At 33.2% G+C, this 24,642-nt stretch overlaps 7 protein-coding genes across 17 annotated transcripts; 1 reads left to right on the forward strand and 6 right to left on the reverse strand.

The window, feature by feature from the left end:
* Nucleotides 1-9: 9 nt before the first annotated feature.
* On the reverse strand, nucleotides 10-10,498 carry MEP-1 (zinc finger protein MEP-1). 9 transcript variants are annotated; one of them, XM_015328614.2, is made up of 10 exons: nucleotides 10,125-10,498; nucleotides 7,507-7,602; nucleotides 6,750-7,250; nucleotides 4,500-6,671; nucleotides 4,303-4,391; nucleotides 3,798-3,935; nucleotides 2,969-3,145; nucleotides 2,755-2,877; nucleotides 2,571-2,675; nucleotides 10-2,476 (listed from the first exon to the last, which is right to left on the reverse strand). In XM_015328614.2, exons 2-10 carry the CDS (start codon nucleotides 7,574-7,576, stop codon nucleotides 2,162-2,164), a joined length of 3,690 nt encoding a protein of 1,229 aa, XP_015184100.2. In that variant the 5' UTR covers nucleotides 7,577-7,602; nucleotides 10,125-10,498; the 3' UTR covers nucleotides 10-2,161. The 9 variants fall into 9 exon arrangements, with proteins under 9 accessions (XP_015184100.2, XP_089032087.1, XP_089032085.1 ...); XM_089175961.1 differs by lacking the exon at nucleotides 10,125-10,498 and adding exons at nucleotides 7,894-8,247; nucleotides 8,335-8,456 and having other exon boundaries at nucleotides 4,500-7,250; XM_089175959.1 differs by having other exon boundaries at nucleotides 4,500-7,250.
* A 276-nt stretch (nucleotides 10,499-10,774) lies between these two features.
* LOC107070398 (uncharacterized protein KIAA1143 homolog) lies at nucleotides 10,775-11,751 on the reverse strand. The gene is made up of 3 exons (XM_015328561.2): nucleotides 11,527-11,751; nucleotides 11,259-11,391; nucleotides 10,775-11,165 (listed from the first exon to the last, which is right to left on the reverse strand). The coding sequence occupies exons 1-3, from the start codon at nucleotides 11,632-11,634 to the stop codon at nucleotides 10,984-10,986; spliced, it is 423 nt and encodes a 140-aa protein (XP_015184047.1). The 5' UTR covers nucleotides 11,635-11,751; the 3' UTR covers nucleotides 10,775-10,983.
* A 287-nt stretch (nucleotides 11,752-12,038) lies between these two features.
* Nucleotides 12,039-21,302, reverse strand: LOC107070400 (uncharacterized). 3 transcript variants are annotated; one of them, XM_089175983.1, is made up of 7 exons: nucleotides 21,162-21,302; nucleotides 16,048-16,809; nucleotides 15,396-15,822; nucleotides 14,528-14,638; nucleotides 14,118-14,348; nucleotides 13,758-14,018; nucleotides 12,039-13,678 (listed from the first exon to the last, which is right to left on the reverse strand). In XM_089175983.1, the coding sequence occupies exons 3-7, from the start codon at nucleotides 15,495-15,497 to the stop codon at nucleotides 12,401-12,403; spliced, it is 1,983 nt and encodes a 660-aa protein (XP_089032109.1). In that variant the 5' UTR covers nucleotides 15,498-15,822; nucleotides 16,048-16,809; nucleotides 21,162-21,302; the 3' UTR covers nucleotides 12,039-12,400. The 3 variants fall into 3 exon arrangements, with proteins under 3 accessions (XP_089032109.1, XP_089032111.1, XP_089032110.1); XM_089175985.1 differs by lacking the exon at nucleotides 16,048-16,809 and having other exon boundaries at nucleotides 21,162-21,270; XM_089175984.1 differs by having other exon boundaries at nucleotides 15,396-16,809; nucleotides 21,162-21,270.
* On the reverse strand, nucleotides 17,459-18,452 carry LOC149031371 (uncharacterized). The gene is made up of 3 exons (XM_089176002.1): nucleotides 18,206-18,452; nucleotides 17,860-18,119; nucleotides 17,459-17,598 (listed from the first exon to the last, which is right to left on the reverse strand). Exons 1-2 carry the CDS (start codon nucleotides 18,283-18,285, stop codon nucleotides 17,870-17,872), a joined length of 330 nt encoding a protein of 109 aa, XP_089032128.1. The 5' UTR covers nucleotides 18,286-18,452; the 3' UTR covers nucleotides 17,459-17,598; nucleotides 17,860-17,869.
* LOC107070397 (uncharacterized) lies at nucleotides 18,213-19,072 on the reverse strand. Its single transcript, XM_015328560.2, has 2 exons — nucleotides 18,940-19,072; nucleotides 18,213-18,871 (listed from the first exon to the last, which is right to left on the reverse strand). Exons 1-2 carry the CDS (start codon nucleotides 19,054-19,056, stop codon nucleotides 18,452-18,454), a joined length of 537 nt encoding a protein of 178 aa, XP_015184046.2. The 5' UTR covers nucleotides 19,057-19,072; the 3' UTR covers nucleotides 18,213-18,451.
* On the reverse strand, nucleotides 19,305-21,167 carry LOC107070396 (uncharacterized). The gene has a single exon (XM_015328559.2). The coding sequence runs from the start codon at nucleotides 20,688-20,690 to the stop codon at nucleotides 19,308-19,310; it is 1,383 nt and encodes a 460-aa protein (XP_015184045.2). The 5' UTR covers nucleotides 20,691-21,167; the 3' UTR covers nucleotides 19,305-19,307.
* LOC107070358 (uncharacterized) lies at nucleotides 21,228-24,501 on the forward strand. Its single transcript, XM_089176172.1, has 5 exons — nucleotides 21,228-21,317; nucleotides 21,437-21,602; nucleotides 22,246-22,390; nucleotides 22,462-22,609; nucleotides 22,920-24,501. Exons 1-5 carry the CDS (start codon nucleotides 21,228-21,230, stop codon nucleotides 23,166-23,168), a joined length of 798 nt encoding a protein of 265 aa, XP_089032298.1. The 3' UTR covers nucleotides 23,169-24,501.
* Nucleotides 24,502-24,642: the final 141 nt, after the last annotated feature.

Genomic DNA, 24,642 nt, shown 5'->3' on the forward strand with positions numbered 1-24,642 from the left:
GGATTGTAATACAATGTTGGTACACTTTATTTTTGTCATCATATAATATTGTACAAATTATTACAGTAAACTATATATTTCTGTAATTATGTTCTATGAATGTTTCTCAGTTTGACCAACATAGCTTGTGCCATATAAATGACAAGCAAGCAGCGCAGAGTTTAAATAATACAGCCTTAGAGTGCAAAAACGCACTTATGGTATCCTTCTTCATTTACTGAATACAGTTTATCATCATCTAAAATTATTATTACCTACTGTAACGTACAAAAATGATTAGGATTAAATTGAAATGATTAAATTAAACCCGTTACTTCTCTTGTTTCTTTTTTTGTTTTTTGTTTTTTCTTTTTCTTTAACAACTATCTACATATCCATTATAAGCCTATTTTTATCGAGTTAGCGTATTACAAGAGAGAATAATCATTTCTTCTCGCAAACACTCTATCTATCGCTACGTTATAATTACTTCTTGTGATTTTTTTTTTTTTTTGTAATATTTTATTTTATTTTCCTTTTATATATGTATATATGTATATATATAATATTGCTTTAGATATATTATACGTATACATATATAAATGTAGATATATGTTTTGCATTATACGCTTAACAAATTCAATTGTCCACTTTGTATTCATATTTTTGTTTGTAATCATTGTTTAACAGAAAAAAAATGTATACATTAATGTATGTGCCATCCTATTTTATTGATATATTTTGCTTAAATTATTTGCCTATGTTAATGTACATTTTTTGTTGTTGATCTTATTAGAGAGAAGAAAAAAAAAAAAAAAAAAAAAGACTGGAGATTATTTGTTGATTACAATATATAAAGAATGAAGAGCGCTTTAACTTATACAATAATAGATACAATTTACAATTATACGCGCGCGCGTATGTATATATATATACGTGTATTTAATCTTCTTCTTCTTTTTCTTCTTCTTCTTCAATTATATTATAAATTATTCCATACACACAATTTTATGAAAATATGAGAGATAAATTATGTAATGGATAAAAATAACAATTTTATCATCTTCTTATCATCGTCATCGCCATCGCCATCGCCATCGCCATCGCCATCGCCATCGTCATCACCATCGCCATCACCATCACCATCAATGTCATCATAATCATTCCCAAATGATCTTATAATCAAAAGATACGCGGTATCATCTATTATTACTCCAAGAGAACAATGATAATTATATATTTTATGATAATTATTAGTTTTTATTATATAGCAAAGGTGTTTCTAGAATATCCGAGGGCACTCTGGTTAGTTATTACAATTCCTGACTCGAGATATAATATTCAGAAATCGTTTTACAAATATTTTTTATCATTATTTTTACCATTCCAATTATTAAATTAAAAAGAAAGAGAGAAAGAAGAGAGAGAGAGAGAGAGAGAGAGAGAGAAAGAGAAAGAGAGAAAAAGATAGAGAAAAAGAGGACCAAACAGATATCATAATAATAATAATAATAATAATAATATAGTAATAATAATAATAATTATCATCATAGTTCGTCACTTTGAAAAGTTTCAATGACAAAATAAAATGACATATTCGATTATATTTCTCTTACAAAACAATTTATACATTACAAATAATTCACTATTTAAAGGGTATCGATATACATGACGAAGAATGCAAAATACTTTTTTTATGCATTCATTGAGTCCATTGTGTAAAGCGGGAATACGTAGCTTTTAGGATAAACTAAGGAATTAGACTGAAGGCCACGCTTTCATGTTTTTACAGTCTGTTTTTATGTATGTCCGATAACAACAATAAAAATTCTTAAATAAATATATATTGGTATAATCATTGATGGAATATTATTTTACGCAGTCAACTAGTTTTCTTATTTCTTATTTTTTTTTTTCCTTTTTTCTTTCTTTTTTTCCTTTCGTCAAGAGTCGAGTCGAGGAGTTTTAGTTTCAGTAATTGCAAATCTTAAGCATAGTATATGCATACACATGTACACAGCACATCTCACTGTCAAATATTTATTTTCAGTGACCGCCGCTTTTAACGGAGTATCATCATCATCATCATTATCATCATCATCATCATCATCATCATCATCATCATCCAGAGTTACGTGAAATTCTGTAAAACAAGACACACGTATCACTCTGCTGATCATTGCTATTTGCTTCTGCCTTGAGATGCACCAGATCTAGTTGTTGGTTTTGCTGGTTGTGGAATTATTGTTATTTCGTCGTTTATCTTCAATGGTTTTAAAAGAGAATCATTTGATCTCGATGACGGAGACGATGGGGTATTCTTTTTATCCATTACTCTTTTTGCCACAACACTGTGTGCTGAGTATACGTGATTTTCAAATTGCTTGTACATTCCAAATGTGGCAGTGCAAACTGTACATTTATATGATAAATGCGCGGGTTTTAATGTCATTCCGTGATCCCGTGCAACATGATTTAATAATTTCCATTGATATACCTACAAACGATCATTTCATATTAATATTGAATTACTATGTATAAATAATAATAATAATAATAATAACAACAGGGCTGAAAATGTATATACTTACTCTGCCACAAGCTGGACAACGACCAGCATCTTTTCCTCTATTCGCTGCTTCTTGCATACTGGACGTAACGAGTCCATGAGATCCAAGCAAATGTCTTTCCAAGCCCTAACACGAAAATTCGCAATAACTAAAGTATTTAAGTAAATTAATAAACGTGTACAATATATATTATTTTAAATGTTACCTGATCTGTGAAAAATCGAAATTGACATTTTTGGCAGTTCAATGGAGGTCTGTTATAAATCATCTTTGGATGTATTTTGACTTTATGAATCCATTGCATGTGATTTCTTAGTTGCTCAAGATCCTATCGAAATAATAAATATCAGCAGATTAAGAGGAGATATTTCTATTAAAAATAATTCTAAAGTTTATTCACTTCTTCTAGTATTATTTACCTTAATATAACCATCACAAATTTCACATATAACGAATGTATTTTTCCCTCCAGATTTAGAAGATGTTCCTGAACCAGGAATCGAGGTTTGAGATGTTGTACGTGGTAATGGAGTTATAGATATACTCGGTTGACTTAATAATTTTGCTGTAGGATTTTTTGTACTGGCCGTTGTGTTCTGAAAAAAAGACAATATTTACATTGTTTTATAGATATTCAGAAAAATGATATTTCTAAATTATATCTCTATTTTTGCATAATACGTCAATACTTTTCTTTCTGATTAATATTTCTTTCACCTAATGTAAATATAATCTAATCATTTGTTGTCTTTAGAATATAATATTCTTCTTTTGGAAAATATTATGAAAGGCCCGTTATTAAAGGCACACCTTTTTTACGTCATTCTCTATTAATTTGAAGTTAGTGTCATTTTGCTTGGCGATTAGTTAACATTATATTATATATATAGTGTACATAGCTTGTATACCACTCCAAATGACTTTTGCGTGTAAACAAAAGTGTTACAAATTTTCCTAACTTACAATTAATTAATAACATATAGTTGTTATGCGTAACATAATAATACGCATAATATATCTATTTGATAAGTATTATTATAATACAGTAATGATGCATATTAATTGTACCAAAGAAGCGCAACCAACCACATACAACATTTTTCTTTTGTTTCTTTTACAAAAGTGATTTTAATGAAATGAAAATTACTAAGCGCATTTTGCATCCGTTGAGAACGTGTTATCCATGCGATCACAAATGCTATATGAAGATAAGTGAACCTTCCTGATACCTTGTAATATTTGATTTACCTGTGATGAGGACAACCTAGAGAGAGACTCGATTACGTTGGGTACAAGTGCAATGGGTGTGGGTTGACCGGAACTGCCGCCGCTACTGCTACTCACTCCCGAGACAGCCGACATGACAGTCCCAGAGCCACCCACCACCTGTCACCACCCATATATCTTTTTACCAATTTCTTTAGATTTTGTCTTATCTTGTATTTGTCGATTTTGTACATTTTTCTATATCTTGCTTATACGCGCACGTACTTGACATTTTGTACACACAAAATCCTAATTGTAAGCATAATATTTCTTCTTACAAATTAATTACATATTTCGTAGGAGTTTTTCATGAAACCTTCGATTGCACATTTCAGACATATTTCAGACATATTTCAGACATATTTCAGATAGACATATTTCTGGCTTATGTATTATGCTTATTGGTATAAGAAAAATATAGCAAATACATTAATGTCATTTTGCAACATTGTAGGAAGAATAAAAAAGAAATGATGAAATAATTTACCTGGAACAACTGATTACTACCAAATTGGTATGAAGCGGGAACTAATAGGCCAGAAGATGTTGGTCGATACATCATGCCTGCAACATTATCTAAAATATTTCTACATTAAATGTTTGTACATTGATATTACATTTGTAATTATATATATATATGAAATAAATATTAGTAAAGAAATATGTAAAGTTTGCAAAGTTTACCTTGGCGCATAGTAGTACTACCAGGTCTTAAAGTTTTCATATCCGCCGAGTATCTAGGTTGCATCGGCGGTCGTCCCCTTCCACGACCTGTTATTGTAGGTGCAGGAAGTAATTTGGGTAAAAGTGGTTGTGGACCACCTTTGGCACTCATAGCCATAGCAAGAGCATTAGGATTGGTCGGTCCAACAGGACGAGCGCGATTTAATCTTGGAATTTTAGCAGGCGGCTCCCAATCCGCTGCAGGCTCTAGATTTCGTTCTGGTCTAAACTTCTTCGAACAAGCAAGAATGTGTCGTGTAAGTTTGCCTTTTTGATTATCTTCAAATGGACAATTTGGACATTGATGAAAAGCTGGACCGCGTTCCAATCGTCCACGAGTATTATGTTCTGCTTCCATGTGGAATAATATGTCGTGAGGACTACGAACCTCCATGGTACAAAAGTTACATTTGTAGACATAATTTCGCATATGAGGAGTTTCTAAATGATGCTGCATTACTAATGTAGATTCTGTTTTAAAATTACAGAATTCACATTTTTTCATTTCTAAGTGGAATGGTTCATTATTTTCCTTACTAAACTCTAAATTCTTGATGAGTGAATTTATAGCTAATTGTGTTTCAGCTGACGTGCTACCTTTGCCTTGTTTACGTTTCTGAGTCCGTAGTAAATCCGTTTGTACATATTCTTGAACGAGATTTACTCCGATTTGCATGAAAAATTTACCCAAAGGTAAGTCAAAGTAAGTTATTACTTTATTTCTATCTTCTTGTCTCATATCATGCTTCTCACTCATATTAGAAATACCAGTTTCCATAACATCTGCCATCATATCAGGTCCACTATCTTCTCCTCCTCCTCCTCCTCCTCCTCCTCCTCCTCCTCCTCCTCCTCCTCCTCCTCCGTCCTTTTTAGATCTTAAACTTGCCCCCTCATTCTCACTTTCTTGGTTTCTAAAATCGACTTTTTTATTATTTATTTCAAACAAATCTTCGTTAAGATCTTGATTATCTTGATTATCTTTAGTATCATTGTCTGTCATTTTTTTCAATATTTCTTCCTTTTTTCTATCTTCTATGCTTTTTTCCAATTTAGAAACAAATTCTTTCAATGGTTTCAATGGAGGCTTTTCATAAACGTAAGGTACTATAAACGAAGGTGCTTCTACGACAAACATATCATCTGTTAAAGTTGGTAATATCGGTGCCAAAGCAGGATTGACGGTAGTCATGCTACTCGGTTTGGGACTTAATTGTTGTGCAGCAGCACTTTTAGAAGTCATGGGTACTGGCGTAATAGTTGTTCTCATATTTGGATACATTTGAGTGGTCATATTCATTGGAACGACCGAGAAAGAACTTGCATTAGAAACAGTATGGTGAGGCTGTTTACTGTTGTTACTACCAACAGGCATGCCTCCGCGTCCAGAAAGTATAGAGTTTGTATCTATTATAACTAACGTAGGTTCCTTTTTACCACCTTTTACTGATTTACTACCAGCAGCTATTTCTACCAAACGCTTGGTATCATTAACCACAATGGTGGTTTTACTATTTTTCGTAGGTGACTTTAGTTTAGAATTCTCTTTATCCTTACTATCTATTCCAGCCAACGGATCTTCTGGTTTTATTTCCTCTATATCTGAACCGTCGTCCTCCACTTCTTCTTCAACTTCTCTTTCAATATAACTTGTTCTTTTAATATTACGAGAACTTCTTCTAGGCGTAATATTACTAAGATCTACTTGCTTTCTTGACTTTTTTTGTTTAGCAGAATCTTTTAAGGAACGCTCTTGAGATGTATTCAGACCATTATTCTTTGCACTATCCGTTGTTATCTCCTCTATGTCTGGACTATTGCAACATCCATTTTCTTCGCATATCTTTACATCAGATGTATCTATACTGCTGTCTATAGTTTCAGCAGAACTATTGGATTGTTGCATGTTACTACATGACATATCTTTATCTTCATTTATATTAGATTGTTTTAAACCGAACACATTATCATTATCCATTCGTACTCTTGTAATACTCTCATCCAAACATTCTACATCTGAATTATTACTCTGTTCATCTACATCCATAGCTTCGCAAGATGTATTTCTACACTTGTCTTCATTTCTGGACACTTCACTAGTATCGTTTATCTCACTGACACCATCGGAAGATTCTGAAACCATAGAGTCGTTTCTCGACTTGTACAATAAACCCCCCTTATGTCTATTTGTTCTCAATTTATTTAACTCACTATCTTGCGATTCTGTACCCCTTTCTTCATTCTCAAAACCTCTTCTTTCTATAATATCCTCCTCCATTTCTTCGTCCTCATCTTCGTCTTCTTCCTCCTCTTCGCCTTCCCCATCTACATCCCCATCCCCATCCCCATCCCCATCCCCATCCCCATCTCCATCCTCATCTCTATCTCTATCCCCATCTCCATCTCCGTCTCCATCTCCGTCTCCATCTCCATCTATATCTTCTCCATTTCCATCTCTTCCACCATCACCATCACCATCTCCATCCTCATCCCCATTCCCATCCTCATCCCCATTCCCATTCCCATCCCCATCCCCAGTTTCATTCCCGTTCCCATGACCCTCTCCCTCCACCTCCACATCCATCTCCATCTCTTCGTTTCCTTTACTAACAGTCTCGTTGGATGAAATTTTGAATGAGCAACCATCAGAGTCTTGATAGTCTTCTTTCTCTGTAGCATATTTTCCATTGATACCGTTGGGAATGACCATGTCTGAGAACAAACAGATAATGCTTTTAAAGTGTTGACAAAATTGTGGAACATTGCGCGCGTTAGAAATTTCATATTACCATCTTTAACCATATACTTATAAGACAGCTTACATAATCATCATAAACACTTGACAAATGTTAAATTTATGTCATTTTTGAAAAATGCAAGTAAACTAGTATAAAAAGAAAAAGAGAATAAGTTTGAAATACCATATAGTGACAATATAAATAGAAAAAAGACAAGAAAAAAAGTCTACCTTTTGACACTTTGTCAGAATTGCTCTGAGAGGAGTCCTTAACAGGAGGTTCTTCCAATATCCCGTCCATGGGGCCACGGCTGTAGATCCGTCGATCTAAACAATAAATACAATAAGACAATTGACGTAAGAAGACTAAATTAATAGTCCATTTTTCAAAATATTCATCAATTATGAAAGAAGAAGATTGGTAGATAAAAAGAAGTGAAAGACAAGGAGCATGAAGAGAGGAGAGAGAAAGAGAGAGAGGAGAGAGGCAGAGAGAGAGAGAGAGAGAGAGAAAAGAGGGAGTAAATTTTTAGCGGGGCCAAAATTTTTCAAAATGGCGCTGCGAATTCCGTGCTTCTAACTCCCCTTAGAGGTGAACCCATAACCAAGAAAATTTACCTCTCGAGCTGGCACCGTTTGACGGGTCACGAATAATGTAATCCTATGCAATCCTTCCACGAGAATTGTTCTTAGATATACACATGCACGACTTTGAAAATCGTCAAAGGAAAAGGTTTTTATAAACTCCTGGGCGACAAGCACACCCGTGCAACGCGACACACAACCACGGAAGCGAGCAGTAGCAGCAGACCGACGAAAGAGGAACGAGAGAAAGAGAGAAGAGGAGAGGAGAGGAGAGGAGAGTGGAGTGGAGAAGGGCGGGAGGACAAGAGAGAGATGGATAGATAAAGAGAGAAAGAGAGAGGGGAGAGAGTCCACGAAGTACAGCTTTTAACGGTTAGCGTCGGTCACCTGCCATAGATGCAACGAGTCTATCATTTTTCATTTATTAAATTAATTAAACGGAGATTCGATTGTTCCGACCCTTTTTTACTTTACCTTTTACAACCTCTTATTCTGAGAGAGACTTATGTAGATTTGTCTGCGATCTCTCTCTCCCTCCCTCCCTCTCTCTCTCTCTCTCTCTCTCTCTTTCTTACTCTCTTGTGCTCCTTGACTCACTCACATATCCCCTCCTTGCATACACACGCATACACGCGCGTCACACGGTTAATCTCTTCGAGTGTAAAACGTGGCTAAACAACCCCATGACGCATCAAAGATCTACCCTAATTATATTTCTTTATTTTTTGTTTTATTTTCTAATCTTTTACATATTATATTATGTCATGAAATATATGATATTGCAAGTAGGAATAACCGAAGGACTTGGTTCGCTGATAATTAACCAAAATGGACCAATTATATTCTTATTTTTGTTCTTAAAACTTGTAGTCTAAATAATTCTTTAATAGTTTTTCTTTGATTAAATAGGATTTTTTCAGCCCGTACACGTAATGTATCATTTCTGTGAAGGACGCGCGATACGTTGCCATCGTTAACTTTGCAAAAGAGCTGAACGATAAAAGGGAGGGAAGGGGAAATGCACTCGTTGAATGAACAATCGAAGAAAATCAAGTCGAATATCCATCACACATGATTGCCTTTTTAAATATTGTTTGCGTTGTTGCCACTTTGCGCGCGTGTGTGTCGAGTTTTATAATTTGTTGAATTTTTTCCCCCTTTTTTTTTGTCTTTCTTTTCTTCTTTTCCCGTGTCCCTTACATTAAGCACCACACGACGCTGCTTCAACTGCAGTTATAATCGTCGTCGTCGTTGTCGTTGTCGTCGTCGCCGTCGTCGCCGTCAGCGGCGGTGGCGGCGACTACATCTGTCTGTCTGTCTGTCTGTCTGTCTGTTCCTCGTCTGTCCGTCCATCCGTCTGTCGGTCCGTCCGTCTCTTTCTTTGTTTCTTTCTCATTTCATCTTTCCCTCTCCCTCTCCCTCTCTCTTTTCTCTGTCTCGGTCACGCACCCAATAATACGCACCTGACCACCATTGAACTCCTACACAGATTTATTATAAAGTACTATTTTCTTCCCCTTGACTGTACATTATTTTCTTCTACCCCTACCCCGTATGTTGTTATTTCGCATTACAACTTTCTTACAATGTCCTCTTACGCACGATTTATTCACACCAATTGGAGAAAATAGTAAACATTTCTAACGATGAATGTGTTACACACTAGAGGACAGAAGCGTCGGTGGTAACATTAAAAACTTATGCCCAGGGCCGTACCAAATTTACAGCTTTTCATTCTTCTCCTTCTTCGTCAAGAACATCAGAGGATGGATGTTCTAGAGGGAATATTAAACGCTTTCATTTTATAAATTAAGCTTTATATTTCTTTACATTCTGATATGTCTTTTTTTTCTGACGAAGAAAAAGCGAGACAGAAGATTATATTAATTTAAATATTATAATAATTATGAGAATAAAGATTTTTGCAAAACTTTAACATTTTTCATGTTAGCAAACATTAAAAATTTGGAGGAGTTAAATGTCATATCAAATTTGTCATAACAAAATTATAATGTTCTTGAAAATATGATCTTTAACAGGAGATAGATAGATAGATACAACCCTGGAGTATTGTGTTATTAAGTATATAACCGTAGAAATGAGAAATTCCAGAGAGATCAATTGTAAAAGTTGAATATATATATATATATATATATATATATATATATGTACATATACATATACATATGTAGTATAATATAATATAATATATATATATATAATATATACTATTTTCATTAGCTCGATTGCGAGATTTACTTTACCTCGCTTTAAAAGAAAAGAAATTGGATTGCTGATACAGTTGTTTCTAAAGGAAGGGATTTAGATTGATCCCGCCATTTCTTTATAAGGGCTGCCTTTAGCTTGTCGAACAGCTGCCGTGGTGGTCGACGTCTGATCGCGATTATCCCCCCAAAGAGGACCGATAATCGAAACACACACGCATTTGAAATGCCGCGCTATTTAAATTCACTGACTGTTTGATACACTGACAAATGTCGGACACGCTTAAGACTCGTTTTACACTTCTCACACACCTTTATTGTATCGATATTATTCACATATATTTGATGTTTATTTGGCTTCGACGTCATGGATCTTTCTTACCTCCGTCGTCTAAAACTGCCAAGATGGCTACCGCTATCACGTGACCACCAATTTTATGACGTATGCGTTATGTTAAAGGGGCCAAACGACCAGTAGCGTTTCTTCTAAAATATCACGTGATCATATACACGTGCATGTCCAATGAGAGACTCTCCCTAAGAATAAGGGCAATCTGCAATTGCAACAATCTATGAACTACACGGGGGGGTTGACATTAAGGTATCCGCCCTTTTCTAATTTAAGCTTCGTTCTTTTTTTTCTTGTAATTCCATTTTTTTTTTTTTTTTTAATTTTTCTTCATTGCAAATTTATTATAAAATAACATATACTATATCCATACAAATGATTCTTCTATTACCTATTCAATCATATTTGTATACTTTTACACAATACGTGTAATATTATATGTACAAGTTCATTGAAATTTGTCAAATTTCAATTAAAACACATTATTGACAAATATTAATTAAAATTAAAGAGTTAAAATATTTACAATATTTACAAAGATGCTTTTTATCACATCTTTTCTTCTTCCTCTTCTTCTTCTTCGTCGTTAAAGGATAAGACAGCTTTACTGCGTTTGCTCTTGTTACCTTTCTTATTATTACATTTTTCTACGGAATTCAAAGTCCTCTTTTTAGATTTATTACTGCTGAATATAATTCGTTTAGACAAATCAGCTGGACCATTAGATTCATCTAGAAATTTTCAAACATAAATAATTATATATCTAAAAAGATATAATACAATTTTATTCGACATCAAATAAAAACAAATATATATGAATCTACCTTTCTGTTTTTGTTTTTCAAACGTTTCAGCTTCTTCAGCAGTTAGGTCTCCTGAATTTAATACAACAACAAGAGGCTTTTCTCCCTCTAAATCTTCTGCTTCATCATCAACATTACATGGCAACATTTCTCTCTATTCAAAAGAAAACAAACAAAAAGGAAGTTATATCATTTCATATTAATATTATATAGATGATAGAAATTTCATGAAGAAATAAATTATAATAGATCAATAAAGAAAAATAAGAAATTAGTTATACATTCTTACCTTAGTGTTAATTGTTGGTCCTTCTTTGTAGTTAATCTGTTCTTTTAATTCCCTTAAAAATTTAGGCTCTTCAGGCCTTATGTACGATACTACATTTCTTTTAGGCATATTGTATAATATTTTTACAATATTTATCAAAATTTACAAATATTTAGTAGAATAATATAACATTTAAGAGAGTAACACAACCTAACCAAGCTATGTCTGTTTGAAAACTGCACAAAGAGCGTCCTCTATCGGTGTAATAATTTTCCTTCTGATTGGTCGACGCATGAGCCAATCATCTGGCAGCTTAACTAATTTGTTCTAACCCTTTTCATTGAGAAGCGGGACTTAATAATCAATAACAAATCAATCAATATATTATATATTATACATGCATCCATATATATATATATGGATAAATATATACTCGTACACCAGGCTCTAAAAAAAAAGATAAAATGTTAAACTAGATTTAACATTTGTTGTTTCTAATAACACCTGTATTTACGGAAAATGAAATAAAAATCTTCACAATGAATTGTTTTATTGATAATATTTATTTGTGTTGTCCATGGAAGTGGCTATCTAATGTATTAAACTGTTTGCTATTAATTGGCGAGCCCTTAAAAAATTTATCAAACTTTGTTAGTTTCTACGTAGATCAAGGAGACAATTCCAAGTGCAGTAGTTTTGCATTTCTTTCATTATAGATCAATATTACAGTCTCGTCTTTGGTCATAAGTCTCGAACTTATTCCCGGAAAACACAAATACAAGCTTTTATAGAAAAGATTGATTGGTAAGAGCAGAAAAGACCACCCCACGGATATGATACAACGCTCGTTTTACATAATATTCCAGGATATACAGAAATCTAGGAAGAAATAAATTCACAAACGAGTTACCTCGGAACTGTTAATCGCTCTGAGCTTTCCTTCAGAGTGACTAGAACGTCGATGTCTGATTTGAGCGTGATTAGTAGCAACGTAGCCGGATTCTTTATGTTTTTCCAATTGAACGACTGGTAAAAATCTTGGGCTTGGTTCGTCTAAACATTCACAGCTTATACTACCGTCTAGCTCGTTTTGATAAGGAGGTGGAATGAGAAGACTTTCGGTAGATTTAGTTGGTTGAAAATGTCGAGTATTACCAGTCGAATAAGACGTATTGTTATTTGTTCTTCTGTGTACCGTACCCGTAGGTGTTTTAGCGCGTCCATGACCTCCTTTTCCAGGTCTTTCAGCGCTGTAAGTCTTTATTGTAGCTGTATCAAGATAACCGTAACCAAATCCGTATCCCCCGAAAGCTTTTGTCGTTAAATTATCCCATGACTTGGGTTTGGCATATTGAAGGCACGGTGGTGGTCTTTGATGAACATTTGGATCCCAGTAAAGAGTGTCTGTACTTAAACTCGTAGAACAAGAAGCTACGCTATCAGCGGTAGTCGATACGTCGCTGCTTGTAATGGAATGAAGACTATGACCAGAAGATCTGGAGCAATTGTGCGAACCATGTTGTTGTTGTTGTTGTTGTTGTTGTTGCTGTTGTTGCTGCTGCTGCTGCTGTTGTTGCTGTCCTTGTTGTTGTTGTTGCTGCTGCTGCTGCTGCTGTTGTTGCTGTCCTTGTTGTTGTTGCTGCTGCTGCTGCTGCTGCTGTTCTCGTTGAGCTTGTGCCGTATGTTGTTGTTGTTGTTGTTGTTGTTGTTGCTGCTGCTGCTGCTGCAAATGTTGTTGTTGAAGATGATTTTGTTCATTTCTAGCTCGACGTTGTTTCTCGCGTCTTCTACGACTTGGGACACAATTTGGATCACAGCAAGGACTAGCTAGATCATATGCATCCAAACTACCAGTATCCGATTGTTCTCGACGACGATTGGCACTTGAGATACAAGCTACGCAGAGACTATTTTGTTGAGAATGGTGAACCGTCGATACATCTCCACTCGTCGACGAATTTTGTTGCTGTTGACAAGATTTGTGCGATTTCATTTTCGCTGGAGTACCGCTCATACCATTTGCTTGATGATAACTATGACGCGAAGAAGTGGATGCGCCAGATTCACTAGGCATCTTTGAAAGAAACTGATGATGATCGCTTCGAGAACGTGGTGGCCCTACCGTTACTAAACAAGCTGCACGTGGTATCAAACATGGTCGGCCATCGCCAAACTGAAAATCGACCATCGTCATATTACTTTATTTATTATACTCACCAACAATTGTTATTAATATTAATTTGCATAATCACCAAATTATAAAGTAAAAGATGTTCCGTAGATGTTGCAGGCCGACAACATTGAATAGTTGACGAATTAAAACTCGAAGATGGTGATGGCTGATTAGGATTACTCGTTATAATACTACTGGGTGTTCTTTTACGTGCTGGAAGTGAATGAGTCTTCCATCGACCCATTAATATGGAACGTTCTCTTTCACATAATCTTTCAAGTTCACCTAAACGTAATTGAAGAGCACGTTGTAGTTCTAAATAACGCATATGTAATTGTACCTAGAAAATCAAATTTTATTTAGTCATTTTTTCAATTTCATTATTATATAATAATACTTGAGTAAGTATGAACAAGTATGAATGTGGCTGTGTTTATACCTTTCTTACACAATCTTCAAATGACACGACCATTCTCATTCTGGTATCACAGTTCTTTATAAAATTAACGAGAGTAGTGTGATCGGCTCGATCCATTTCATGACCATTTATGGAAAGTATAACATCACCTTCTCTCATACCTGCTTTGAATGCAGGTCCATCGTATTCGATATAATCAACATAAGTGATCATTTCTATCTCTTGTTCTCTCTTATAATGTATACCATAACTCTGAAAAAAAAAAAAGAAAGAACAAATTATTTGAATAATGATATATAATAAATAAATCACATATAGATATTACAATAATTATAATATATTTTTAAATTAGCAAAGATTAGATGACACATATTCTTTGTGGCTTAGCAAAGCAAAAATATATAAAACATAAAGGTGAATGCATATTTTACCTGTAACGTGAAACCATACGTGCCATTTTTCTTTTCCACGATAATGGTACGGCGTCGCCTATCCTCATCCACCCTTGTCACACGATCCGACTTGGATCGTTCCAGTACAGCCTGCAATATCAATATAAATATAACCGTATCTATTGAATTTCTTTTCTTTTATACCGAGACATCAAATTTTCTAGCTATTTTAAATGAAAAAAGATTGAAATAATAATAATAAGCATCAACAAAAGAACAAATCGATATAAAATTATTACGGAAAGTTACACACGGTCTTTGACCTATTCAATGATCTCGAAAATGTCAACGTTTTACTTAAACATAAAAATAATCATCAATAAAAGGTAAACAGGTAAAGAAGCTCACCGACCCTGAACGAACGACGAGACGAATCACGAACGAAGAATCACGTTTCGCATGATACTAACCACATGTAAGTATCAATATAACATAGTAATAATAATGAAAACATAAAGAGGAGAAAATGAATAATAACATTTACAACTTGAAGAATTGTAATGAAGAAAAATGTTGCAAGAATGTATAATCCCTATGCAGTATTTCGATCCGTTCATCAGAGAAAGTCGATCTCTCTTTGCGCTATCAACCCTTATATACATTTACGCGCTGCACATAGATCATCAAACTTTCTCATTATATTATGTAATATATTATTAATATTAATATTAATATTAATCCTGCTATCAAGGGAATAGACACAAAAATCATATGCGCATATGCGCATCCAGAGATTAGAAGCATAGCACCAGAAGCATAGAAAAAAAGAAAGAAAAAATAATTGAATAATAATAAATCACTGTATGACAGATGTATAGTATTAATAAAGGAATAAATAAATAATTACACATTCGACAACACCACTCCATTCCTCTTCATCGCTGTTGTCAACGCCGCTTCGATGTTGCTGGGCAGCCGTATCGGAATTCTGTGGAGAACCGTTGTTCATTGCTCGATCGTTAAATAGACAATAATTTCATTTGGTAAACACTTGTCACCCTAGTTTAAAAGTATTTAAATGAAATGAGTAGTTGTGTTGCGAACATTTTCACGTTCATTTTTGATACTCGATCCGAGGTAGTAGAGTTCTCTCTGGCCGAGGTAAACGCGCGTTACGCTGGATTATATATGCGGTTTGTACTCTCAGCTACATCCCCCAGCCATCCCTCCGTCTCTTCCTTCACCTCTTCCTCCACCTCTTCCTCCACCTCTAGCACCTTTAGTGCGCCTGCTCGAATATATCGGTCTATCCACCCCCTTTACAAGCCGGTCTCCTGCGAGGGTGGAAAAGAGATTGATGAACGAGGGGCTGATAATGGCGAAGAGAGACTTTACAAAGAGAAACCATTATACTTTCTTTCTTTTTATACGATTTTAAAGGGTGGCCTAAAAGTTAGGGCAAACTCATTTTAAGAGACTTGTCAGATTAATTTTCCTTTACATATTATTAAATTACAAGCCTAGTTTGTAAAACTATAGATTTAACAATAAATGCAAACCTGAAAATCTTTCGAAAAGAAATAATTGATTTGATGTGAAATTTCTTGGCAATTTTTGGTCCACCCTGTAGACGTTGTTTCTCTCTCTCCCTCAAAGGCACATGCATTCTCTTTGGGAGAATATCATTTCCGTTGAACGATTTTATGTGTTTTCGCATCTGGATGGTAATTTATTTTTATGTATGTTTTCCTTTACTAATTTATTGAAAAATTAATTTAATCGTTCTAGAAATAATTTCTCGCAAAAAGGAATGTTTTGGTGGCTACATTTCTGGCTGATTATAAAATTTATGTTATTTAATGATAATCTTTCTAATAACCGACAATTTCGAGTAATTAAGGTTCATTAGGGCGATGAAGTAATCTATCACTCCGAAATACCAAGAAAAATGACATTAGATTAGGAATAAAATAATTTATATTATTTCTATTTTTAATCTCTTATATCAACAATAAATAAATATTGTAAATTATTTATTATTTGGAATGAGATTATTTAATTTCTATTATGAATACTATATTACTTTTCGAAATTATTAGAAATTATTAGAAAGATATTGGAAAAAAAACATGATATTATTATTAAGAAATAACAATGAAAAAATGAATATAAATATATTATAAATGCTATTGGAGACTTTTTTGACTTCCCTATGTACCCATTAAGCTACTTGTTGTCAGGTGAATGCACTCGAGTCAACCCGACGAAAATAACGTGCCTCGACATTGCGGATGTACCTTCCATTTTCTTCATCTAGAGATCTATTATAAATAAAACGACCACGTATTTTAAACACTAAACGACATATTGCAACTGAATATTATATTTTATTGATTAATATTTCGTATAATATTAATTTCCTTTGTGTGAATCAAATAGAAAAGCATTATTATTTTTTCTTTTTCTTTTTCTTTTTCTTTTTAATAGCTTTTGTCTCTTTTTTCGTCTGATTGTGAATTTGATCAATTTTGTCTTTGCAACTTGACGAAATTTCCATTATTTTGAATTTTGGAATTGAAGGAGGTTTTGGTTTAGGTACAGGTACGTGTCTAGAAAACAAATAAAATAATAGTAATAATCAACAATTACAAATCAGAGATTAATTAATAGGAAGAAATTATTCAACAACAAAATATTATTCATCTAAGTCATAAATTACTTGAAAGCAATATGAACTTCTTGAGTCATTTTATCTTCTATTACATTTATCCAAATATTAGACTGTGTCTTTGGTTTTAAGCATAATCCTTTATGTAGGCAACATCTGTAATCATCGAGCTCTTCTTGTGCTTCAACTTTTTGTCTCCATGCCTCTTCCCACTTATGCAATTGTTCTTCTTCACAAGCTTTCCTTTCTTTAGCTTTAATCTCTGATGTTCTTTTTGCCACAGTTGTCTTTGATTTCTTCTTCTTCTTCTTCTTATTCTTCTTCTTTTTCTTTTCATTGATATGTTCGGACATTATTTTATGTGATATTATTATTTGAATAATTTATATTATCATTAATATGATTTGTGTGTATTATTTATTTGATATGCCTCCGCCGCCGTCTATTGTATAATAAATACATTTTTTCATTTTAAATAATTCATCAAAATTATGATTCAAAAAGTTTACTTTTGGTATGTTAATAAAAAAAAAAAAAAAAAAAAAAAAAGAGCATTGAAACCATTCTCAACAATTTCATGTTAATTCTCTCTATCCCTCTCCCTCTCCCTCTCCCTCTCCCTCTCTCTCTTTCCCTTTTTTTCGTCTTTTTTCTATGCATAAGCTTTGAACGATAATTGAATAAAAATGGATTTTCCACTCACTATAATTTCTTTAAGAACAGGTCTGTTTACAGTTACAAGTTGGTTTTTCTTTGATAATGCATCCACATTTTCTTACAGGTTTCTCTTTAAGAAGTTCATCAAAAGTAGTTCCTTTTGTGCCACAACAGGGAGCACAGGTGATGTCTTTAATCGGTTGAGGTGAACAACAGGAGATACAAGTATTTGCAGCGACAGCATGTGCTGTCCGAAGAGAATAATTTTTAGAGTTAAGATATTCTGCTTGACACTGTTGTTGCGGTCTAAAATAGGATAAATAATATTGAAATAAATGATTATTTCATTATGAAATAAATCACATAGAAGATATAACAATGTAAACACTAACTGTAAGTCAGAACAATTAGAAATAGGTTGTTGACTGCATAAACAACAAGGTTCGCAGTGTGCCTGTTTACGTTTATCCATATCAGATTTAGTTTCAGGACAACAAATTTGTCCTTCACCACTGCCATCGGGACTTTTTTTTACAGGACAATTGCATCGTACAGGTTCTGGTAAAAATATGTTTGAAGGTATTCTTTTACATTGAAATACTGGACTATCTTCGCTTCCTTTGAATAAGTAAGGTTTTTTATTGTGAGGGATTTGAAATTGAGTAACTATTTTTTTTTCCAAAACAGGATACACGTATAAAGATGGTAGCTTCGCCGACACCTTGTCCCGTGGCTGTTGTAATCCTAAAAGTACTTTTTAACGATCTGCACGGGTTGCCATTTTTAAATATACGCTGACTGAGTAAATCGTTTATCAGATTTCTTAATTGTATCTGATGAGTGCCAATTAACATTACATCTGGTAATACTCCGGGTGGAAGTTTTTTATAAACAGACATGGTTACAGGAAAACTATGAATTGGTTTTTGAAGAACATTATTGGGTAGGGCAAAAAGACATGACTTTCCTTTTTTAAATACTTGAACATCACCGCTAAGGCAAGCGCATTTATCGACGGATGCTTCTTCGTTAATATTGATAGGTGGTAAGCCAAGGACCTGTTACACATTTTTCATACATGATTCTATAATCCTTTTTATTCGTAATAGTAATAACAAGTATCAACCTGGAAAGAAACGCAGGTTGTCACTGGTAACATTTCTTCATGTATTGCTCGAATAGCTGGAATGTTAACTTTGTCTACCAAAAATTCAATGAGAAATAATTGTTGACTATCGTCCATATTATCATATTCAATTAAATTCAATTTATGTGGAAAGTTTTTTTTATTAATTTGCTCACAAATTTGGCCTAAAATATAATGATATAAGTATCTAATCTATACGCTATAATTTAAAACTGTCATTAGAAAAAAGCATGAGAAAAAAAAAAAAAGAAGAAAAACACATTTTATATATTATTTATAAGATAGATGGCATCCTTTCTGATAGAATTTACATTCGTATATGAAAATGATATTTATATAGAGTGAAATTATTTAACTAGAAGAATTTCTTTATTTTTTTTTCTTTTTCTTTCCTTTTTTAGCTTTCTTTTTTTCTCCTCGATGTCGGCTTGTATTTGACGCGTTTCATATCTGATCGGAGGTCTTCTTTCAGGGCCCTTGGGCGTCCTCATTTCTAATTGTAAGTCTGATTTTTCGTCAGCACCGACCAGTCCTTTTTTACCAATTCTCAAAATAAAAACATCATGTTCAGAATTAGGCGAACAATCGGGTCCAGTCGTATCGCATTCCGGTGAAACTGTGACCGTTGGTTGCTTATTAGCTTCCGCATTCAAAAGACCAGAAACTTTGAGAATCACAGCTTTGCCGCAAGCTTGTACAGGACCTCGACTAGTTTGAATTGGACCAGCCGGTTTACTTATATCATTACAAAAATCTTTCTTTGATTTATCTTCTAATATACTGGCTGGATAAGAGGCTGGTTTGTAAACTTCTGAAAGACATAAACTTTTACGATCATCCGATTGAATTTGATCTTTTGCTCTGGCGCCAGTTGACCGACCGCAAGGTAAACAATTATACTCTTCGAGAACGCAAGCACGACAAGGAACATCGATGATCGATGATTCCTGTGCCTGTACATTTTCCGAGTCAACCATTCGACATTTGTATGCCAAAAATTGGTCATTTAATTCTTCTCCTTTAAATACATAAGTAGATCCATTTTTGATTAATTCCGGTGATTGAAATTCTGTAACTATCGTCTCACCAAAAGCAGACATTCTTACATAGAGAAGAACTTCGCCAACTTGTTTTTCATTCATTATTAAAGGAATTGAATCCTCAAAAGTCTTGGCTGGTGGTATTTTCCTATGCCAGCATTGCAACATCTCCTTTCTTAATGCAGCAAATTGTTTAGTTAATTCGAATTCTGCAACACCCACTAAAATATCTGGTCTAATACCCTCTGGCATCCTTTTTCTTATTGTCATTTTCACAGTAAATTCCAGTGACTTGTTCTTTGTCGTCTCATGATCCATCGCAAACATCACTGATTTACCAGAGTAAAAATATTCAATGTCATCTGCTATACCAGCTTGTGGCTCAAATAATAAATCAACCGGAGTTATCTCGATGTTATCTTCTTCCGTAAAATGTAAAAATTCTAAACCAACACTAGTTGGTACAAAAAACATTTGATTTAATTTCGCTAATCTCTTGCCAGTTATTCGCTGTATACAAAATTCGAGCAAAAAGAGATATTGCTCTTTATTATTTTCCGATATAACGTCTTCCTCTATACCGAGGATAGATGATTTAGAATGTTTTTTAAGCATTTCCAATTGCTCTTTCATTTTTTTATTACTCTTCCTACCCTTTCTTCTGTGTCCCTTTAAATTTCCCTCTTTCATGAGGATATTTTATGTCATGAATATGACATAAATAATAAGGATATTTTTATTAATAATAGAAATTTGACTAGAGATGATTTTTAAATTCAATATGTTTTTCACGCATTTCTTATATGAAATGAACAATGGGAGTGAAAGATACTTTTTTAGTATTGTACTATTTTTTTATTAGTTTTTAGGTTAAGTCGAGATAAAGTGAATATGAATTTGGCTGTAATTTTGTACTGTACACAAAAATAATCTGATCGATATACATACATGTTTAAACTGTTTTTAGTGTCTGAAGTTAGAAATTACAAAGTTACGCATTAATAATAAATTATTGAGTAAAGAGATAAAAAATTGAAAGTGTGTCTCACCATGTCAATGGTATATTACAATTTATGAAGAATATTTGAATTGATCAATAAATAAATGTTTAAATTTGGATTAGTATTAATGAATGAATTGTCTCGTATTACCGGTCAGTACCTTTTTGAAAAGATCCCTTTGACATTTTGATCCGATAGTGTCTTCTTAGACGACAAATTAATTCAAATGCCATCGCACAAATGTACAGCGAAACAACAACTCTGCTGTTCTGTCATAAAAAGAAATATTGGTAAGTTAAAGATTGAAAATAGAAAGGTTAGTGTAGATGCACTTATGTTAGATCTATCGAAACGAACTTATTTAAACCGCACTCGAGTAGAATCGAATTAAACTGATTGGATTAATAAAGGTAAATAAAAGGTCCCACGTGATTAATTACAGACGACCCTGTGGCGCTACCTAGTGAACTTGATCCTCGTATACTTAACGCGATAGTTGAAAAGGAAAGATCGTGGTATGCTCAATCGAAAGATGCTTTTCTTATATATGAATTTTCATCTTTTATTAATCAATTTCAATATTCTTATCAAAATGCCATAGGTATGTTATTTCCTTCCTTCATAAATAAATAAATAAATAAATAAATAAATAAATAAATAAATATTATAATTTTGTACATGTGTAAAAATGACGTTGAATATTTGCAAATATTAGTAATGGAGAAGGAAATTTTAAATTTTCTAACGGTCTATATTGAAAGTTTGATAATATTGAAATGCTATCGATGATATATAAGTGGTTCTTGCAAATATCTGACGTCATTGATAAAGAAGTTTATTTTTTTGTTCGTTTCTAATAGTTGATAAACTATCTTTTCATATTTACATTTATAGGAGAGATATGATTTATATATATATATATATATAGAATGTGTTGTGGACTGCACCGGTCCTTTGTATTTTTTCTAACACCCTGTATATAATCCTGAGTGTACATTAATGATCGTATAACGAATCTCTGGACTTAATAGTCCTCGTGGAATATTAATTGTTCTCCATTAAAAGTAATCGAAAGATATATAGCATATGTACCATCAGCAATTTCGACCAATCGAATATTAACCGCATAAACGATAAATTGATTCAAATTCTAGAGAACTAATTCTTCAAATATTCTAGCGACACTAATTTTTTAATAACTCGTCAATCACTAGATCTTTTTATTTATTCTTTGTATTTTTAAGATCATGTATCTGTATTTCCAAGATCTAAGGAATACGAGTATCAGAATATTGAAAAGAGACGTTTGAAAAATGTGCCAAAAGACAAATTTCTTAATGGATTTCAATGTAGCGGCGCCAAAACAAGAAATGAAAATAAAATATCAAGGTATTTGTTTTGTATTTGTCTCATTTTTCCTATATTTTTATTTCTATTATTTGTCATTTGATAATTATTAGATCCGATGAGGAACCATTTTCGTGGAAAGAAGACGAAAGTAACAAGAGATCGAAATCTCCTGTTGAATCTACCTATTGTTATGGATATAACCGATCGGAATACAATGAACAAGGAATGAACAATGATCATGTCAATTACAATATTCAGGTTCTATTCTTATTTTTAATTTTATCAAGCGAATGTTTTATCTTTCTATGTTTTTCTATTTTTTTGTAGGATACTTCTACTTTATTTATTTATTTTTTTTTTTTTTTTAACTATTTTAGTCAATTTATGGAAGGAACAATTTAAAACATTTTATGAGAATGATTGCGTTAGCGTGGATAATTGAATATCCGGTGTCGTGTTATAGTACGTCTCTAAGAAGACGTATATTTTCAGTTTATTAACAATAAGATGAACCTATAGTAATTGTTTGGAAAAGAAAAATAAAATTCTCCTTTGCAATTGAATGTAGACTTTAGAAAAAGATTGTGCTGGAAAAAAATCAGATGTAAAAAAAGAAATGAGATGGCAAGCACTTTACGAGCTAATGCAATTTCCAACAACGGATACGAAACGAAAGGAGGAATTTCGAATGCTTACAAAGCCATATCTTCACGATTTAAATACATGGTATGCTAAAAATGTACCAACGAAACTTCATTTGCCAATTCGATGGAAAGGAAAACGACCAATACCGGAATGGCGATTTTCGCACATGTGAATTAAATTATCTTGCGTATATACTATGAAATGAACTAACGATCGAAACTATTATAAACTGATTTCGTTCAAGAACATTTAGTATTGTCGGCAACACCTTATATATAATAATTATAAAAAAAAAAAAAAAGAAAAGAGAAAAAGAGTATTGCGCCTAAACATTGATATTTGCGTCTTCTTATGTACCGGTAGTGAATTATTATTCAATTCACGGTGACGTCGAGTCAAACCACGAGATCCGATTATATCGATAGTCTCGACATTTGACGACAAATGTGTAAAATCGATGCGCAAAGCGATACACAAATAGCGCAATAGAAACGCACTCTTTCGGTCGCATATAGTACTCTTTTATTATGCGTTCCTACAAATATTGCATCATGTTCTGTCTTTAAAAGAAGCATCCTAAGCAATTAGCAAGATCTGTTAGAATTCCAATTTGTAATTCATTTCTTCATCTGCTTAATATTATAATTTTGTATTTTTAATGCGCACATCTATAGATGGAAAATTATTAGTAATTGTTTGTTTTTCTTCTAAGGATATTATAATATTATAATATTAGGTTTCCTTATCTATTCTTTTAAGGATCATGTTACGAATATCCGCTGATATTGTGGTGAACACGCTCGTGGAATTTGAAAACTGAACGTTGCAATGAAACTTGACGCAATTTAACAAATAGACATAATTTTTTTTCAAACTTGTCTACGAGGTGTTCTATCTAAAACTGGAACATGTTATTCATACAAGCTCGTTTAAGCGGACTCTTTTCAAATATTATTTAGGGTGTAACAAACGAAAAAATAATGAAAGAATATTAAGAAACGATAAAAGGAGTTTAACAAACTCCTAGTCATTCTTTTCTACTCATTAGCGCATAGATTGTATCCATTTTATTATTACCATATTGCATAAGAAGAACAAAAAAACTCGTGTTAAAAAAATTAGTAGTCAACAGCAGACCTATTATTATTAATGGAATCGATCAACGGAATCCAACAGTTGTATGTTCGTTCGTTTCATTTTTAAATGAAATTGTAAGCGAAATCGAGCGTCTTCGTTGAGCGTCAACGACGACATCAACTTTGAGGATTTCATCATACCACTGTGCTTCCCACGTATTAGTATAGCGACGCTAACTCGGCCGTTGCCACTTTGTCCGATGAAATTCGTTTGTCAAAACTATAAACGCGCCGCAATTATGATTTAACGAGCAACAAAGGAACCCAAATTTAAATCAATATGCTTAATTAAATTTGAAAACAATAAGTGTAAACAATTTTTTTATTGTCAAATAAATCGAGTGGAATGTTTCTCCGTCAAAATTAATATTTTCAAGACATTTGTTATATACGTCCAAGGTGTTCGCTCAGTAAAATACGTTCACGCGATAACACAAAATCCTTAGCGTCAGAGAAGGGAATTGGGAAGGTGGGAAGAATGAAAGAGAGAGAGAGAGAGAGAGAGAGAGA

The sequence above is a fragment of the Polistes dominula genome, unplaced genomic scaffold, assembly GCF_049000335.1.
Source record: "Polistes dominula isolate Pdom_NZ unplaced genomic scaffold, Pdom_raw_medaka contig_21, whole genome shotgun sequence".
NCBI lineage: Eukaryota > Metazoa > Arthropoda > Insecta > Hymenoptera > Vespidae > Polistes > Polistes dominula.